The following is a 19,452-nucleotide window of genomic DNA, read 5'->3' on the forward strand; positions in this document are numbered from 1 at the left end:
GAAATTGGCAAAGATAACAATGATGGAGCTATAGCCCTAGAAAATCATCGTAAAGTGCATGTTTTGGAGGAGAAAAGAGTAGGCACTGAAGGGCCACGATCCCCTCCCCCGGGACAGTTTGGTTTACTAAGTCAGCTGGCTGTCACTGGAAGTCATAGAGAGGTTGCTCCAGAGATGGTGGGAGAAAAGTCGGTAGGTTTGATGGAGGTATTGAAGGAACAAGAGAGAAGACTTAAGTGATGTGCACCAACTGGGTCAGATGCATGAATGCAGCAGCCCTGGGCTGCAGGTAAGAGAAGGCAGTGCCAGGAGACACCTTAAGTTACCCAGCAGGACCAGGGACATGAAGCTTTTGGAGCCTGTGGCTGGCAGTGGGTGCCACAGGGGAGAGAGGGGCCATGGGGGAGAGGGACAGCAAAGGACAAGGCTGGGTGATGGGGGATATACCCAGATGGAGGGCAGAGCCACTTTGGCTACCTCCAGTGAACAGTGATGATGGGGAAATGTTAGTGGAGGGTTTTTTCCATCTCTCAAGTCTAGTGTTACTGGGAAAGTGTGATCTGATTTAAAGTTGGTTCAAAGGCAACTGACTGTCAACTGCAGGTCTTCTTTTAGGACAGCATTTCTCCAACTTTCATGTGCACATGAATTAAGTGGTGATCTTATTGAACTGCAGATTCTGATTCAGTAGGTCTGGGGTGGGGCTGAGATGCTGCATCTCTAACCAGCTTCCAAGTGCCCCTGGTCTTGGCCCCAAACTTAGAGCAAGGAGGTTTGAACATTCCGACTCTTAACAGTGGGCCCGTGGTCTGGCCCAATCCAAAAGTGCCTGCTGAATCATTTACTTTTATGTTGTATCGCACAGAGCTTTAGAATGAAATATTTGCATGCATTCTAATCCTCCAAAAATTAGACATGGTAGCTCTTTATTCACCAAAATACTTATTGAAATGGAACTCCCCACTTTGGACACGCCAGATAATATAAAAATCCCTGCCGCTTTGCCGACCTCTCTCTGAGTTGTTAAAGGTGAGACTGTGGGTGCTGACTAGCTTATCCGTGCTTTTGTGTCTGACCTAAGGTGGGTTATTAAGTATATGTAGACTTTAGACATGAGAAAACATTTACACAATTTTCCTTTTCCTTTTTTTTTTTGGTCACCTACACACAGCCACAGTTGGTAAACTCTGGCTTCTGGAAAATAGGGGGCGAGGACACGGTGGAAAGAGCCGTCCTTGGCAGGCGAGAGTTTAATTCCCGGAATTTTGTTAGGAAACCGTCAAAGGAACTAGATTTCACAAGAGGATCGGTCAGCACTCCTGACTCGTGCTGAGCACCAGCTCTGGTTCCTGGATCATGAGGCCGGCAGAGACGTGCCATGTCTGGCTCACTAAGACAGCACCGCCAGCATTTCATCCAAGCGCACTGGTACCCTGGGGGGTTGGGGGGGGACAGAGAGCAAAGTCGATGCTATCTCAGCAGCTGCTGAATGACAACAGGTACAGTAACTGCAGGGAAGGTGGGCCTCGGAGCCGCCCAGGGACACTGGGAGCACAGGAGAATGTCTCTCGTGCATTAAGTATCGGTCTGAGAGGGGCTGGTGTAAGGTGGGCTGAGTTTCTGTACTTTTTATCATCGAGACCGCAGTTGTGCTCCAAGGGACAGACTAGATTGTGTGTGTGCGTTTCGGTGGATAAAATCGCTAGATTGGCTGAGGCTTGAAGAGCCCATCTAGTCCTATGCATTGTCTCAAGACAGGCTCTAATGGCATAATTTCCAAACAAACAGGAATCCATCCCCTTCTAAAAACTCTGCAGGTAGGTCTGTTTCACAACTTTTCTCACAATGACTTCTCTCTGGCATCTCCCACAGTCAGGAAACATTTGTTCATGTCTAATACAAATCGAGTTTTCAGTTACCCAGCTCTCCTTAAAAATCAAGAAAGTGCTTGGCATTGCTGGAGACATCAACATGGTGAGGCACGGTGCCTGCCCACTGCTCATTAGTCGGGGCTCAGATCTTCTGCAAAATGTTGCTAATCCTTCCTTCAGAATTACTCTTTCCCCCGAGCTCCCATACTTTACAAATTTGTTAACGCATTTATCACATTCTGCTTTTGAGTACATTTTGCACGTGCACATTATCCCCCCACTGGATTAACATACTTTAGATGTGAAATGGAGAAGATGGGAGGGGCTCAAGGGCCCATCCCAGCCCAGGGCTCTTTGTCAAATCCTTCAAGGAAACTTCAGAGGAGGATTGATGTGTGACGCTACAGTGTTTAATACCTTTGCTAGAGCAGCAACTTAAGTACCTGTTACATTAAAATGAACATTCTGAGCACAAGAAGTGGACATAATATTCACTGTGGCTTTATCTGCTGTAGCAAAGGATTGAAACAACCTAAACACCCATTGATAGGCCACTGGTTAAATACAGGTTGGCACGTCCATTCAACAGAATACTGTGCACCTGTTGAAAAGATTGAGGCAGGTCTATATTTGGCAACGTGGAACAGTCTCCAAGGTTTGGTGTGAAGAAAATGAGATGCAGAATGATGTGTATGGTATGCTAATATTTGCAATAAAAAGGGGCGTGTGTGTGTGTGTGTGTGTAACATGTGCATAGACTATTTCTAGAAAGATACAAAAGAAATTGGTAACAGTGGTCGCTGACGAGGAGGGGAACTGAGGTTTCGGGACAGAGGTAGTGGTGGGTTGGTAAACCAGATCTCTGGGGATAAAAACCCCTATTTGTAGAGTCTGATTATTTCTATGCTGTAAATACGCCCACCATGGCCAATTTCAAGATAACAATGGTTTAACATCGGAGCCAGTTGGAGCCAATACGAGCTGGCTTCAAAGCACATCACTAGACACGGGGGTGGGAAGGTGGCCTGCTTCCCACTGTGGACCCTTTGGTACAATTTTACTTTCTGACGTCATACTTGGATGGGCTAAAATGTAACAATAAACTTTTAAATTTAGAAAAATTATCGTGTTCAGATGGCTGTATTCCTTTAGCCTTCTCGTTCTCCAAGAGTCTTAGTTTTCTTCCCTTGATAGTATTCTGCTTTCCTGTACCGGTTCAGTCTTTCTGGCCAGGACCTATCAGTGCAGTCTTATACACACAAAAACACACTTAATATTGGTAACCTCTTGATATGTAGGGCAGGCCGCTACCTCCTAAGTGTAGGAGCTGTAGGAATGTCAGGCCAGGAAAGAGCCGTCTCCAAAGAGCTGCTGCTGGTGAAGCCAGGACGCACAGCTTAAGCATAAAAGCCCAGCTTCCTAGCAGCTGTGTGGGCGAGTGACACCTGTGCAGCGCAGGATGTGACCCTGCCAAACAGATGCTTTTCTGTCCCAGCAGCCCACCCGCGGGGGCCGGCTGCAGCAGAATTCCTCAGCAAACGCCTTGCCTCCCACCCCGTGCCGGCCAAAGTGAGGCCCAGACAGGCTAGAGAGGAAACCCCAGGCACCGCCAGCCCTAAAGATTCCTCCTCGAATCATTCTAGAAACCGTTTCACACCAATTCCCAAGTCTGGCTTTTGCTCATGACTGGGTTCAATGTGTGTCTGAGAATTTGTGTCTTAAACCTTTCATTCTGGCCTGCTTTTTGTCCAACCCCCTCCAACTTACTCTTCAGCTTTCAGCTAAAATATTTCTCTTTAGACGGCTTCCTCTGTTGTAAGCCTGTCTCACTCTGCCCGCGTCAATCGCTCATCACAGCTGTCAGTGGAATTGTTTATCCTCAGGCTTTCCTGATCAGCTGAGCGCAATGCCTGCCTCATTTACGGTGTATTCCCAAAACCGTGTGCAGTGCCTGACACATTTCAGCCCTCAGTGCGTGTTGGCTGAACGAATGAATAAGTTAGAGTACACTCTTACGAAACCTTCAGAAGACATCCAATACAGGGAACATTTTATTTGGAGAGAACTTGAGCATTACTTCATTTTCATTGTCCTTTAAGGCAGTAACATGCTTCCTGGAGGCAGATGGGGGAGAATTGTCTGAGGCTACATGGTGAAGTGCGGATTAAGACAAAGCCAACCACTTTGCATTCGGATGCAGCAGAAACACAGGTTATGGGCTGGGAGAAGCCACATGTCGGCTTCCTGAGCCCACTGCCAAGGAGCAGATCTGGGGCGATGCATTTCAATTGTTTTGAAAAATGGCTAAGTTCCACTACATACCACCCCTAAAGAAGATACCTCATTGACGAGCCCTTCCACCACCATAGAGGGGGTCTAGTGCTGGTGCCCAGTGCTCTGTTGCTATTTAGCCTTTGGTAAGTTTTCAAGGAAATTGCATAGTCTATTAGAGCTGCTCAAATTCACACTGTTCCTCTGGTTTTATTTTGGAATTCTGTAACTATCCAGTCATTAGCTCTTTGCAAAGCAATGCAGCCAGTTCTTACCCAGCTTGACACCTGGCTAGGTATGTGTGTATGTGAGTGTGTGTGTGTGTGTGTGTGTGTGTTGGCGTATGGGGGTGAGGTCCGGGTAACCGGTCATTGGCACATATGGCCCCTGGGAACTTGAGGGTACCAAAAAAGTAAACATCGGTCCTATGGCCTGGCAGTAATCACGTGCACTACGATCTAAGAGCAAATGAAATCAGAGCAAGGTGGTTCCCAGGCACCAGATATCCAGCCATAGTAGATCTAACACACAGAGCAAAATACACGGAGAGGCAGCACCCAAGAACAGATGCTTTTTTTGTGGCTCTGCACTGCCCCCTAGTGTCTTGCTGCTCAATGACACCCTCCTTGGATAGAACCTTCCACCAAGAGTTAAGTAAGAATCTATTTGAAGGCACAGTGTTCAAGATGTTAGATCTGGTCAGAGCCCAAATCGTAGGGTTAAAAACAGAGGGCTTCCTATTGGCTGAAATAATAAAATCTGATGACATTTGGGACCCTAGTTCTGAGAAAAGGCTCTGATGATGAGTCTTGGGTCTTCAGGTTACCAGAGACCCTTGGAGATCCCAACAGCCTGATTTGTCAGATGATCCAAATGGCCCCAAGAGAAGGATGGCCAGCAGAGGTCGGCCACAGAGAAGGCAGAGTTCTGACAGAGTGGATGGCAGAGTCACAGGGAGACAGAGTGCAGAAGGGCTACACGAAGGAGGCTCGTAACAGATCAAACGCTGGCCTCCAGAAGCCAGTTTTAGGGCTGGTCTGATGATTCTCCCCACCTGCTTCTCACCCTAAACAAGAAGGCAGCCGATTTAAGCTGGTTCAAAAGATTATGTTAAAATTAACAACACTACATACAGCTTCTATGCTTGGCTATAATGGCAAAAGCAGAAAGGGTGCCTGGAAACTAAGTTCTTTTTGTCTCTAGATTTTCAAAGCAATCAATTCAATCATAAAAAAAACTTTGTAAGAGACTGGGTCTTTTGCAAAGAATAAAGCACTTTTTGTTAAATACACGAAGGCTACTTGGCTGATCAGATACACGTGATTTTTGGAACCTTGTATAACGTCACCAAGTTGAAAACTTCGGAATGGTTTGACTTGTCCCTGTGTTTCGTGGGAGCACCCAGGGCTGAGCAGTCAGAAACGCATGCGCGCCTCCAGTCCTGCCCTCTGGGCCTTACACCCTCTTCATTCCTTTCCCCATGAGGCAAGCAAACACTGTCATGACCATCTTGGGGTTCACTTCCACCAAGTCTTCTGGAAGGGCATATACTCGTGCTCCAATTTTGCGGGCCATAGAGATGGCATACCTAAAAGAGAAAAGAGGGGGAATGAGGGGAGCCTAAGCAAGTATGAAGCGGACCCCTGAGGATCATAGTTATAGTCATTCTATATAATCTATACTATATACTCTCTACTCTGCACTGTAAACTAGCTGCTAGACAGAGCTCATTCCTGGTATGGCTGGAGCCAATCACTGGGTTCCTCCTGAGATTCGAGGGCAGATGCTGGCCTGACAAAGCTCCTGACTCCGTCAAACTTGCTGTCCAGCCTCGTGATAATGACCAAATTTATTATTTGTCCTTACAGAGCTTTCTAGCTAGCACCACTTTAGGTGCCTACAGCATGCTTATTCGCTTGGGCTGTACAGTGCAGAAAATGTCATAAAACTGAACAAGAGTGTGTGCTAGGGAAAGTCTGCAGACACCATTTCAACTACAGAAATGTTTTTACAAGGCAGAAAAAGGGGAAATGCATCTGTAATACCTCGACCTTACCCATCAAGTCCTTTCTTCCTTGTTCCATTCTAATCCTCCCCTACATGTATGTGTATTTATTTATGATGCTATAATAGTAGAATAACCAGAGTTGTTTGGTTTTTTTTTTTGCAGTACGCGGGCCTCTCACTGTTGTGGCCTCTCCCGTTGCGGAGCACAGGCTCCGGACGCGCAGACTCAGCGGCCATGGCTTACGGGCCCAGCCGCTTCGCGGCATGTGGGATCTTCCCAGACCGGGGCACGAACCCGTGTCCCCTGCATCGGCAGGCGGACTCTCAACCACTGCGCCACCAGGGAAGCCCCTAACCAGAGTTTTATATTACACATTTTTCACATAAGATTACCATAGCTGTAGCAGAATAGTTTTGCTCTGTTTATAGTTATATGAAGATAATTTTTATTAGCTGTAGTCTATTTTCAAATGAGCCCACACTATTACCTGGCAGTCCTTTTCTTCTCCTCATTCATTATCTAGTAACTTCTTGCAGTGGCTACTCCAGAGATTCTCCATTCCACCCAAAGCCCCATTACTCCCTTTGCTCTCCTGAAATGACTTTACTCTTACTTTATTGATCAAATTAATTTAAGAGCATGGGGCCAGAGCATCGCCATTTTTTCTCTTTGTCCATCTCTCAATCACTTCCTCTATATTAATTATTAATGAAATAAAATTAATTTTTCCATTATAAAATAGAGGAAAAATTATGAAAAAGTTAGAAAATAGAGCTTCAGACACCAAACAAACCATGCCCAATCCTGCCACCATAGCCACCGTTAGGACTCTATAGAATTCTTTTTACCCATTTTTCCAAGTAATTTTGTACCTTTTGCCCTCACAGGACAGTGCTTAGGGGCCTGGGCTCTCAAGTCAGACTCTGAATTTCAGTTGAACCACTTGATAATTGTAAAACCTTGGGCGAGTTCCTTAAACTTAATCACATCCCTCTTGAACATCTATAGGTTCAAGGTCTTTTTTTTTTTTTTTTTTAAATTTCTGCGTCTTCATCCATGTTCTTCCCTCTGCTGGAATAGTCTTCCTAGCTCTTTCACCTGGTCCAGCTCCTTCTTACTTGTCCTTTCAATCCGTCCCAGCTTAGATGTTATTTGGTAGAGCTTCCTGTCCCCTCCACAGCACCCTGGGGTCCTCCTTCCGTACTATCCCTCACACTCTACTGTAACTGCTGTTGAATTATTTCTCTTCTCTCCATTAGATTGTGCTAGACATCAGCATACCAGGAACGCACGTCCCCACTTTCCCAAACTGGGCACAGAGAGAAGGGCACTGCTGGGATTAGATACATAGCAGGGCTGCTGGGCACTAGTCATTCGTTAACCCTGGACTTGTGTTATGGGTTGAATACGGCTCCCCCGCTCCAAACGTATGCAGAAGACCTAACCCCTGGTACCTCAGATGGTGATGTTATTTGGAAAAAGTGTTATTTAAGGTATAGCTAGCTCAGATGAGGTCATGCTGGGGTAGGTTGGAGCCCTAATTCAGTATGACTGATGTCCTTATAAAAGAGAGGGAGAAGAGACACAGACATACACACACACAGAGAAGAAAGCTACGTGAAGTCACAGAGACACAGGGAAGGCCATGTGAAGACAGGGTTGGAGATTGGAGTGGTGCATCTATAAGCCCAAGGATGAGGGAGGTGTGGGACAGATTCTCCATCCAGGCCCTCAGGAGGAACCAACCCTGCCGACACCTTGATCTTGGACTTCTAGCCTCCAGAACAGTGAGAGAAGAAATATCTGTTGTTTGAAGTCACCTCGTCTGTGGTATTTTGTTATGACAGACCTAGGAACTAATACAGCCTGCTCTGAGAAAGGCGCCTCTCTCTCTAGGAAGGCAAGCTTTCCATAAAGACCAGATAGCAAATATTTCAGACTCTGTGGGCTTTGTCACAACTATTTCAACTCTGCTACTGTATCCAGGAAAGAGCTATAGAAACTATGTAAATAAAACCTGATGTATAAAAGCTGACAACAGACCAAATTTGGGCTCTGCTGACCCTCATCCTACAAATAAAGCAAACAGCAGTTGCTCTTAAGCTGGTGAAGACTCTGGTCTTGAACCCCACCCCTGCCCAGGCACATCCACAGATATTCACAAATAGAATGTTTATATTTGCACTCACCGTGTACAAACTCTATTCAGGAAGCCTCCCATAGATTATGATTAGGAAATTGGTTTTATGAAATTACAGGCTTGCTTATCAATCAGAAGTCAACTGTTTTCAATTTCAATGGTTTCAATTGTTATCAATCGTTTTTGTCTCGTTCCCTCTAACACCTGGAGCCTTAAACTGCTATTGCCCAGTATTGAAAATAATGATGATGGGACACAGTACGTCATGAGAAGAAAAAGCATCAACAGTGAACCTAGAAGTGTTTGCACGAAGGCACAGGCACTGGAGTTCACAGCTCCCCAGATGCCGGCTCATCCTTTCCTCCCTGACCCCAGGTTTATTTACGTACTTTGCATTGTTGAGTTTCTCTTCATCGTTCAGGCTTTCTGTCTTCAGGAGGTCATAGTTAATGGAACCTGGTTGAATGGCATCAATGAGATCCAGGACGGGCAGACTTGTACTAATCTTTGGGTCCTGCATAGAGAGAAAGCATGGGTTTTAACAATATGCTCCCAAGTTCTATTTGGCTCAAGGAAAGTAAGTGGTGCTTTCCTCTTAAGTACGAATATATACATCCTGGTGTGGGAAATGCCACAGTGTCGCACATGGTGTTTCAAACCAGTTGTCATTTCTGTAGCGGCATCACTAGTAGCTTCCTGGTGGTTCACTAAGTGGGGGAAATCCATTGTCTGCCAACAGGCAGGGAGTCATTCCCAAATAGTGAATGGAAGGAAGTTAGAGCAACTAGAGAAAAGCAGAGAGGTTGATATATAGTATGTTTCATTCAAGTACTGGTTATTAGTAGAGGAAGGGATGATTTGAAAAAGAAACCACCAGAAAAGAGAGACTAAAGACATTAAGAGGAACCCCGATTCATTTTCAGGGGACATCCCAGAGGTGACACGCAGGGAGAGTGATGCGGGCTCAGCTGGATGGGATTCAGTGAATGCTCCTTTCCTGGGGACCTTAGGGAAAGAAAAGGGTCCATAGGTCCAGGTAGACAGTGACAGCAATTATGTGATCAAATGCAATGACTGCAACTAATATCCATTGGTGTCTCACAGTTTGCTCAGCACTTTTTATAGGTTATCTCACTTATTGCCACAAGCCTTGGACGGAGGCATCTAATCTTAATTTACAGCAAGCAAAGGGAGTTTCTGAGGTTAAGTGGCTTGCTAATAAGTGGTGGGGCTGGGATCTGAACCCAGGTATTCTGACTTAAAATCTTGGGCTCTTTCTTTGGCATCTGTAAACAGTTTGATGGACACACGCAAAGCTGTGAATGCTTTTTTTTTTTTTAAAGGTTCTACCTGACTTTTTTAAAAAAGGAACATTATTTATTTATTTTTTTGGCGGCGTTGGGTCTTCGTTGCTGTGCGCAGGCTTTCTCTAGTTGCAGCGAGCGGGGGCTACTCTTCGTTGTGGTGCGCTGGTTTCTCATTGTGGTGGCTTCTCTTGTTGCGGAGCACAGGCTCCAGGCACGCAGGCTCAGTAGTTGTGGCTCACGGGCTCAGTAGTTGTGGCTCACGGGCTTAGCTGCTCCGCGGCATGTGGGAACTTCCCAGACCAGGGATCGAACCTGTGTCCCCCGTGTTGGCAGGCAGATTCTTAACCACTGCGCCACCAGGGAACTCCCTGTGGATGCTTTTAAGGTGTAAATGCACAAAACTCTGCACCTGTGAGTACAGACGTGCCGAGGCAACTGTGTGTCACCATCTGAGCATAGTCAAGTTCAAACACCTCATACCTTGCGGGTCCAAATCAGAACCAATTCTAACAAAGAAACAAGACACAGGACCCCTGCAAGGTGCTAGGTCTCCAGCACTGGCCCTCTGTAGAGGTAGAATACTATTTTAAAAGATAGAACGGGTCCATTTTCATTTATTTTCTGGGTTATGTAAGAACTACCACAAAATTAAGACCAATATACATATAATCGTAATCTAATTTCCACCATTAGCCTGAGCTTCTATCTCCATAGAACTTTTTGGTAAAGAAGCACAACGGAAACAAAATGCAGAGATTTGAGTTTCACCTTCTTTCCCACTTCCTTCCCACAGTCTTGGTGGACTGACAGGCAGCGAGATGGCCAGCAGCTGGCAGTGTTCATAGGTGAGGAGGGCCCAGGACTGTTTCTGCAATGGTTAATCGGGGTACGCTGTGCTCGGTTTTTGAAGGGTTTCACTTAAAAGCAGTGTGGGGCTAATCTGACATTTTCCTTCTGTGGTCCTTTTGACCTAATCAATTCTGCAATGACTCAGCGGGAAGACAGGAGAAAATTAGCCCAGAGCATCACAAGAAGCAAAAAAATTGCCAAACATTCCCAAGAGTGAATCCCCACAGGATCACCCCGGAAGCTGCTGGGTAAGGAAATGGGATGCATTCCTGTAAAGTGGCAACTGTTTTACAGAGAGACGCATGCCCGGGGCTATTCACTTCATAGCCATGGTCAAGTGACCTATAGATACCCTCCACTCTATAACCTCACCTCGCAGGTGAAAGGTGCTTTCCCCTCCCTGATGGACACCACCTGCAATTACTAGCTGTAACCTCAGGAGTTAGATGAGCCCCCAGTTTCCTCACTATAAAATCAGGAAAATGGTGGGACTTCCCTGGTGCTTCAGTGGTTAAGACTTCACGCTTCCACTGCAGGGGCCGCGGGTGGGATCCCGGGTCGGGGAACTAAGATCCCGCATGCCGCCCAAAGCAGCCAAAAAGAGAAAAACATCAGGAAAATGGTAAAGCTGTCTTCATCATGTCTGTGAAGAGAAAATGAGGAGTCCCCCTGTTACAAACAAGGAGCCCCTAGTACTGAGACCGCGCTCCATCGTGGGAGCACTGCTCTACTGTACTGTGCGCCACCGCCTTCCCAAATCTCCTTCTGGAAGGACTTGCTCACATCTGTCACCAGCCTCCACTTCGACCTCCAGACCAAATGGATGGTAAGCAGAGGGAGGACAGAGCTGGCCAATTCCTGTGCTGAGCTCACAGGGACTGGGCACTCCTGGTAGAGCCCAGCCTACAGACATACCTTCTGCCCTTTCTGGGAGGGGAGAGATTTTCTCTTGATTTTGAGGGAAAGGATTGATAGCATGATGAACTGCCTCACCCGCCCTCTGAAGGGGGTCCCTCTCAGCCACCCTGACCTTTAAGCCAGGAAAATGTAGTTAAGATATGACGCAGACATTATACTGTCGATCAAGTACACAGGGCCCTTGAGGAAGGATCCGGCTAATGTATAAAACATGAGTGAAGAAATGTAATAAAATGTCATACTGTTATTAATAAAAATGGGATTTGGATACAAGTAAACAACTGCTTTTTTCTCAGGAAAAAAAAAAAAACATCCCATGGGAGATCTCTTAGCATTTTACATTTCACCCTCATTATGTTAACAATCTGAGCCGTGGAGCTATGCACATTTAAAAAACATTATATGTTACATTACTTTGGAAGAAAAACATCTAAAATCCCGTGTAAAACATGATCGGGTTTTTAAAATTAATTATTATGGGAGAAAACGACAAGAAATCTGTCAATGAAATGGCCTATGAACGTCAAAACAATAATGGGTCATTCAAGCAAAATCAAAGCGGGAGGGGGAGCCTCAGAGACCTCACACTGAAGGTCAGTCTTGAAAACAGAGTGGAAGCAATAAAGATAAGCATAATGGCCGCGAGCAGGAGACACGCACGTTACCTTGAAACTAGAGATGGATGAACTTTTCTCCGCTTCCTTCAATGTTTCATTCACCCAGTGGACAATAGTGTCATCGTTGACCTTCTGCCCACCTCCAAGTTCTTCAAGAATATTCAGTGTGTACCTGAACAAAATCAAGAATGATTTCTGGAGAAAAGTCGCTAAACAATTCACTATTGTATAGCACAGAGAACTTTATTCAATACTCTGTAATGACCTATATGGGAAAATAATCTAAAAAAGAGTGGATGTATGTATGTGTATAAGTGATTCACTTTGCTGTACAGCAGAAAGTAACACAACATTTTAAATCAACTATACTCCAATAAAAATGTTTTAAAAAAGAATTCACTATTCACAGAGAGTCGCCAGCATAGAAAAGTTTTTTTTTTTCCTGTCTCAGAAGATGGCATGAACACCATTACATCTGAGGAAAAAAGAATATGTAATGACACTAGTTCCTTTTAAAATAACAAAATAGAACTTTATACTTAGAGTCAGGTGCAGAGCGAATACCACTGTCCTTGTACAGAGAGAAAGCAGAAGAGAAGCAGGGAAAGGAAAATGAAATAAAGGATTTGAACCAGTGATGCTTTTCTTAAAGGAACTACGAAAATCAAGGAACAATTCAACGTTAGAAAAGCCCAAGCACTTACATCCGGAAAAAACTATAGTTCAAAAAGCTACAAGTACCCCAAAGTTCATAGCAGCACTATTCACATTAGTCAAGACATGGAAACAACCTAAATGTCCATCGACAGACGAATGGATAAAGAAGATGTGGCATATATACAACGGAATATTACTCAGCCATAGAAAGAATGAAATAATGCCATTTGCAGCGACATGGATGGACTTAGAGACTATCATACTAAGTGAAGTAAGTCAGACAAAGACAAATATCATATGATATCACTTATATGTGGAATCTAAAATATGACACAAATGAATGTGTCTATGAAACAGAAACAGACTCTCAGACATAGAGAACAGACTTGTGGTTGCCAAGGGAGAAGAGGGTGACCGAGGGATGGATTGGGAGTTTGGGGTTAGGAGATGCAAACTATTATAATAGAATGGATAAACAACAAGGTCCTACTGTATAGCACAGGTAACTATAGTCAATATCCTGTGATAAACCATAATGGAAAAGAATATGAAAAAGAATATATATATATGTATATATATATTATATATATACATATATATATATATATATATAACTGAATCACTTTGCTGTACAGCAGAAATTAACACAACATTGTAAATAGCTATACTTCAAAGCCCAGGCAGCCAACATAATAAAGAAAAAATATAAAAGAGTTTCCTCTGTGTATCACAGAAGTAGAAATATTGGGAATACACAGTAATCTCTAGTTAGTCTCTAGTTTGAGGGTAAGAATTGCCTTAGATACATACTGTTATGAGAAGTGGGTTGTGCAGGGGAAACATTAAGAAGATGCTTCAAGCTCTTAAAATTCCATGGAGCAGGGCTTCCCTGGTGGCGCAGTGGTTGAGAGTCCGCCTGCCGATGCAGGGGACACAGGTTCGTGCCCCGGTCTGGGAAGATCCCATATGCCGCGGAGCGGCTGGGCCCGTGAGCCATGGCCGCTGAGCCTGCACGTCCGGAGCCTGTGCTCCGCAACGGGAGAGGCCACAACAGTGAGAGGCCCGCGTACCGCAAAAAAAAAAAAAAAAAAAAAAAAAAAAAATTCCACGGAGCAGAGAAGACTCAGCATTCCCCAAGCTAATCTCTCTCAAAGGGTAAACACAGGGAGAGAGCCAAGCAGTAGGGCAGGTGGGCAGGTCTGCTGGCCTCACGGTTCAGTCTTGTACGGGGGGAGAGTCAAATTACCCACGAAAGACTAGAATTTCAGTGTGTGTTGTCCAAAATGAAACTCTAGTATTGTGCCATTGAGTCCTGTCTTGAGGGCCTCCCTAAATGAGGTCACCCTCCACTTGGGTGCCCAGGGTTTTGCTCATTACATAATCCATCGGATATCTTCCTCCAGTTACGGCTTCCGCGCTAAACACAGTTCTTCCACAATGGTTTCCAAGTGTAATCTCGGAAACAGGAGCAATGCCCTGCTTCCTTCAGGTGAAAGTGCTTTCCTATCATTGTCGATGGGGAGGAAGAGGGTTTCTGCAACTTTTCTTTATCAAAACAGTAAAATCGTGCGGACCAATCCGGCATCCAAGTCCTCTCAATGACACCTCCCCCGACTCCCTCACATCAGCTGGTTCCTCTTCATTCTGCCTTTTCTAAACTACTGTTCCGGTCATGTCATTTAAAGTGACTCTCCGAGGCCCAAAGAACACAGATCAAATTCCTTAGAATGGCACACGAGTCCTTTCGCAATTTGACCTGAGTGTCCCTTGTCAGTGCCTCTCTCATTTCCTCCTTCCCCTCCTTCTTCAAGGCTTTATGGTCACACACACTCATGCTCTCCCAGCTGCACAGAACCATCAGCAGCTCACCGACCGCACCATGCATCCTCCTGCCTCCTGCTTCCATGACTCAGATGCACGCTCTGCCTTGGATGTCCTTCCTCTCTAGTGAATTTCTAATCCTGAGAACAAGTCCCAGTTCAAGCATCATTTTTCTGACCCATGCAGTATATTAATCATTATTGCTACACTTGCTTCCAACCTGTTTCCCAGAGCTTTTCATGGAGTTGATGTGCATGTCTCTCTGCCTACCTTGTGCCCTTGGACAGAGTCCATAGACCATATTCATCTCAGTGCTTTCACGGGTCAGCAGAGTGCCCAGTACATACTGGGCATCTAGCAAATGAAAGAGTAGAGTCGTAGATGAAACGAACAGAATGATTTTCTCCCAGGAAAAGCAAGGAGAAAGTCAAGATGGGAAATGCTTAGTCTGGGCCCAGAGATGGGACCAAAATTCTAAGGAATAACGAGTACAAATGGGATAAGTTCCAGTTAGATTTTCAAAATATTACTAGTTTGGAAAAAGGCCTGAGGTTTGATCATATCATTTATGTCATAACCGGCTTGTTTCCTAACAGCATGTGCATTAAGTTACCAGCATTTACTATACCATGTAAGAATTTCTGCCTAGTCCGCTCATTAAGAGATGGTGGGTTAGTGTTTGTTTCATCAGGTCACGTCCATAAATAACCTGAGAAACAGACTAGGTTTAATCTTCCAGCAGCCTCACTCATCTCAGGACCGAACTCTCACTTCCCTTTGCCAGGAGGCCCAGGCTGCTTTGTTGACTCTCTCCAGTGGACAGGAGCAGTGCTTTCAAGCCACTCCTTGAGTGAGGGAAGAAAATGGTGCAGAGGAGAAGCTCATCTTTATACAAAAGTCTATTCATGCAAATATAAAAGGCCACAAAGGGACAGGGAAACTTAGACACAGAACATCCTGGAGGCAGCTGACTGCATTCAGGGGTCTGAGAATAGCCCCTCATGGTGGCACACAGCGCTAGGGAGCACAGAGTCGTCCTTCTGCCACCTCAAGGGAGATGTGGAGGTTTAAAAGGAATCAGACACCTGCTTGTAAGGACATCAGAAAAACAAAGGGAAGAAAGGCAAAAATTTAGGTTGGAGACTCCAGTCTAGAAAGTCCACCAAGCACCAAATGTAGATTCCAAACTGAAAACAAAAATCAATTTGGCTTGTGTCTTCCTAGGATTTTCCTTGTGAGATAATCGTTCCTTAACATGAAACATGTTTTGGGGGGACTGTGCTATTATTAAATGGAACCCTGCAGACAAGATCCCAGTATCTCTGGTGTTTGCACACCACGCGGTGCTGAGAAGCCCTCCGTCAAAATGAAATGGCCCCGTGAGCTCCAGCTTAAGCCAGGGCCTCATCCAACAGCAGGCGATGGGTGGGGTGTGGGGCTGGAGAAGCTGTGATTATGACTTGTGTGATTTCCTGCCGTCAAACACTTGTGTTATTTCTTTAACGTGTGACCCAGAGGGACATACCTCAGTGTTTCGTTTTTCAGGGACCTGTCCCCAGCTCACCGTCCACAGCCTGTTTGATCTGGGGAGAATTCCCTCCGTGGCCTGCCTCAGACTCTCGATTCATCTGTTGGAGTCTGACTATTGTGGCTGTCTGCTGGCAGCCTGCTTGCCTCAGGCTTTTGTCTCCAAACTTAGACACGCGCAATTTGCCACCTTTCCAATCTGACAATGATTTCCAGGCTGCTGACGGGGAAAGGGAGGTTTAAGCTTTCATTTGTTTTTAGAGGGAAAAATGACATGCCATTTATTGTCCAGATAAATGACCGAATTAGCACATCTGTGAAACCCAATGAAACAAATTCCAGCTAGAACTGGCTCTAAATTTATTAGATCTGTTCATGTGTGGCATACAGAGAAAAAAAAATATCCTTCTGGCGGCATTCACATAATTGTCAGTCATTTCGTCACCTTTCACAGTAATGTATTTCTCTGTCCATTTTCTTACAGGCACAATTCTTATAAAGACACATGAGAAATATGACTTATTTACCAGGTAGAGACACAGCAGCAAACTAGCCCTTATCATATATATACTAGCCTTAAACTATGATGTTGGGTCACATTTTTATAAAACTTCCAGAACGAAGATCATATTACAAAGTGATTTTCAGATATTATGAAATTCAAAATAGAATAGAGTTGGCCTGAGTTTTTTTTTTTTTTTTTTTTTTTTTTTTGCAGTACGCGGGCCTCTCACTGTTGTGGCCTCTCCCGTTGCGGAGCACAGGCTCCGGACGCGCAGGCTCAGCGGCCATGGCTCACGGGCCCAGCCGCTCCGCGGCGTGTGGGATCTTCCCGGACCGGGACACGAACCCGCCTCCCCTGCAGCCACAGGCAGACTCTCAACCACTGCGCCACCAGGGAAGCCCCCCTGATTTTCCTTTTAAAGTCACTAAAATAGAAAATATCAAAGATAATTTCATCTTCAAACCCATGAGTCAATGTAACTGTTGCAACTAAAAAGACTTTTGCTTTGGTTTTTAAAGCAATCAGTACCAAAAGCCAGTCTGTTAAGAACTAAAAACACACGTGAAAGAAAATAGAGAGTAGTTCAGAAATCGTTTCTACAAATACACCAGTGAGAACAGCCCTTAGGAACTTTCAGTGATGTTCTAGATACATGCAGTGAAATAGAGGCTAAAGTTTCTTTAGCTCTGGAGTTTTCTGTGCCAGAGAAGCCTTATGACATCTGCCTTCAATCATTAAACAGATCCCAGTTGAGAAAGGAGTAATGGAGCATCATACTTGATAAAGCAAATGTAAATCAGGTAGTTAAATTGATTATGATCATTTCTGATCACCCGACATCACCTGGAGACACTGACATGATTACTCCAAGGACCATTATAAATATTACGATCTGCAGACAGTGGCCTGGGAATAAAGCGGCAGTGCTTAGGGACAAACCCTTGTCTCTGCCATTACCTTGTTAGACATAATGTAATGTGACATATGGTTTCTCGGGCTTCCTTCCAGGTAGAAAAATGAATTAAGTCACACTAACATAGGTTCTAATTAAGGAATGGAAGACTTCTGCCTGGTCAGAGCTATCAGTAAAGGGGGAAAGAGCAAAGCATGTAAAAGTAAACCAGTTCATGCTTACAGATTTGCTGTCTAGACTTCTTCCCAGGCTCATGCTTTTGTACCCAAAATTGTTTACTTTTCTCACCATTTATTTTCTATTTGTATATCTTATTATATTCTACTATTGCTTAAATAATATGGCCACATAGCTCTCACATTAATCAATTTTATGTTTGACTCGAAAAGGTATCTAAAGTTCTCTGTTAAGGAAGTAGCAGGAAATTCTGCTTTTGGTCATGACGGAATAACAGGGACCAGTTTACCTTTCTGCCTTAAACACATAAAGCACAGTGAAAAACTATGAAACGATGTTCAGACATTGGGCAACAGGAAGCACAAAACAGTGGTCCCCGAGAGAAGGGAAACAAATGTGGTAAACCCTAGGATTGTCCCAGATTATTGCATGGAGAGTTTCCAGGCTGCAGTGCAGGGAGAGAGAACTCAAACAGCATGACAGTGACCCTGAGCCAAGCGGACAGGGTTGAGAACTTAAGGAAGCCAGGGCGCTAGAATGTGTGGGGCAGAATAGCAGGGAGAAGAGAGCTGCCCGGAGAGGACAGTCATCTAGAAAGAAAGCTCCCGCGATCTTCAGAGGGTTTGCCTCAAGGGTTCGGCTGAGTGCTACTTGGAGCATTCATGTGAGGAAGTTACCAGAGGCTGGGAAAAGAACTTTCAGAAATGAATGGGCAGAACAATGCTTGGAGTTCACACAGGGCTGGCATAAATTTGGTCCCTACCAGGCAGAGTGGAAAAATCTCATGATATATGGAGCATCAAGTAAAGTACTCAGAAGAGATTATCTCAATATTGAGAGACAAAATTAGCTCGAGATTAATTAAGATTTTAAGTAAGCCCCCAAAGGATCAAATTGTGCTTAAGTAACTTAACTGCATCCCAGGACAAAAGTCAAGAATATTTAAAGGAATACAGAAATATCTAGCGCACAGCAAGGTAAAATTCACAGTGCCTCACATACTATGAAAAATCAGTAGGCATGCAAAGAAGTAGAAAAGTATGACCCATAATGAAGACAAAAATCAGTTAATAGAAACAGACCCAGAAATAACAGTTATTACAATTATATTCTATATGTTCAAGCGTGTTAAGGAAAGACATAGAGGAGATGTCAAAAAGACCCGCATCAAATTTCTATACATGAAAACTATTATGTCGGAGATAAAAAAGTATACACCAAATGGAATTAATGGTAGACATTGTAGAAGAAGGGAGTGGTGAATTTAAGACAAGGCAATAGAAATGATCCCAAATGAAAGAGAGAGAGGAAAAAATGAAATATAAAGGAAAAAGATGATTTGAGGATCAGTGAATTTTGGGACAACTTCAGATGACCAAATAAATGTGTACCTGGAGTTCCCAAAAAACTAGAGGGTGGGTACAGGAGTCATATTTGAAGAAATAACGGCCAAGATTTTTCCAAATTTGGTGAAAACTGTAAGCCCACAGATTCAAGAAGCTCAAGAAACCTCAAGCACAAGAAACACCAAAGCACATCATAACCAAATTACTTAAAATGAGTGATAAAGAGAAAATCTTAAAAGAAGCCAGAGGAAAAAAGACATATTACATACAGAGGAACAAAGACAGGAATGACAACAGATATATCAGTGGAAATGATGCAAGCTAGAAGAGAGTGAACACATCTTCAAAATAGTGAAAGAAAAAACTATCAACCTAGAATTGTACACTCAGATAAAATACCTTTCAAAAATGAAAATATAATAAAGGTATTCTCAGACAGACAGAAGCTGAAATAATTCCTCGCCAACAGATGGCGCACTGCTAGAAATATTTCAAGTAGAAGGCAAATGATATCAGATCGAAATC

General features: G+C 44.3%; 1 protein-coding gene across 1 annotated transcript in view; it reads right to left on the reverse strand.

Annotated features, from left to right (window-relative positions):
• Positions 1-3,904: 3,904 nt before the first annotated feature.
• LCP1 (lymphocyte cytosolic protein 1) overlaps positions 3,905-19,452 on the reverse strand; it is a 55,032-nt gene continuing 39,484 nt past the window's right edge. Inside the window, exons 14-16 of the mRNA XM_027116250.1 lie at positions 12,030-12,153; positions 8,680-8,804; positions 3,905-5,730 (exon numbers count right to left, since the gene is read on the reverse strand). Of these exons, the coding sequence (XP_026972051.1) occupies positions 5,598-5,730; positions 8,680-8,804; positions 12,030-12,153 (382 nt within the window). The 3' untranslated portion in view covers positions 3,905-5,597. The remainder of the gene's footprint in view (positions 5,731-8,679; positions 8,805-12,029; positions 12,154-19,452) is intronic.

Source organism: Aethalodelphis obliquidens, unplaced genomic scaffold (assembly GCF_003676395.1).
Source record: "Aethalodelphis obliquidens isolate GAN/ISIS:26980383/991018 unplaced genomic scaffold, ASM367639v1 scaffold16, whole genome shotgun sequence".
Classification (NCBI taxonomy): domain Eukaryota; kingdom Metazoa; phylum Chordata; class Mammalia; order Artiodactyla; family Delphinidae; genus Aethalodelphis; species Aethalodelphis obliquidens.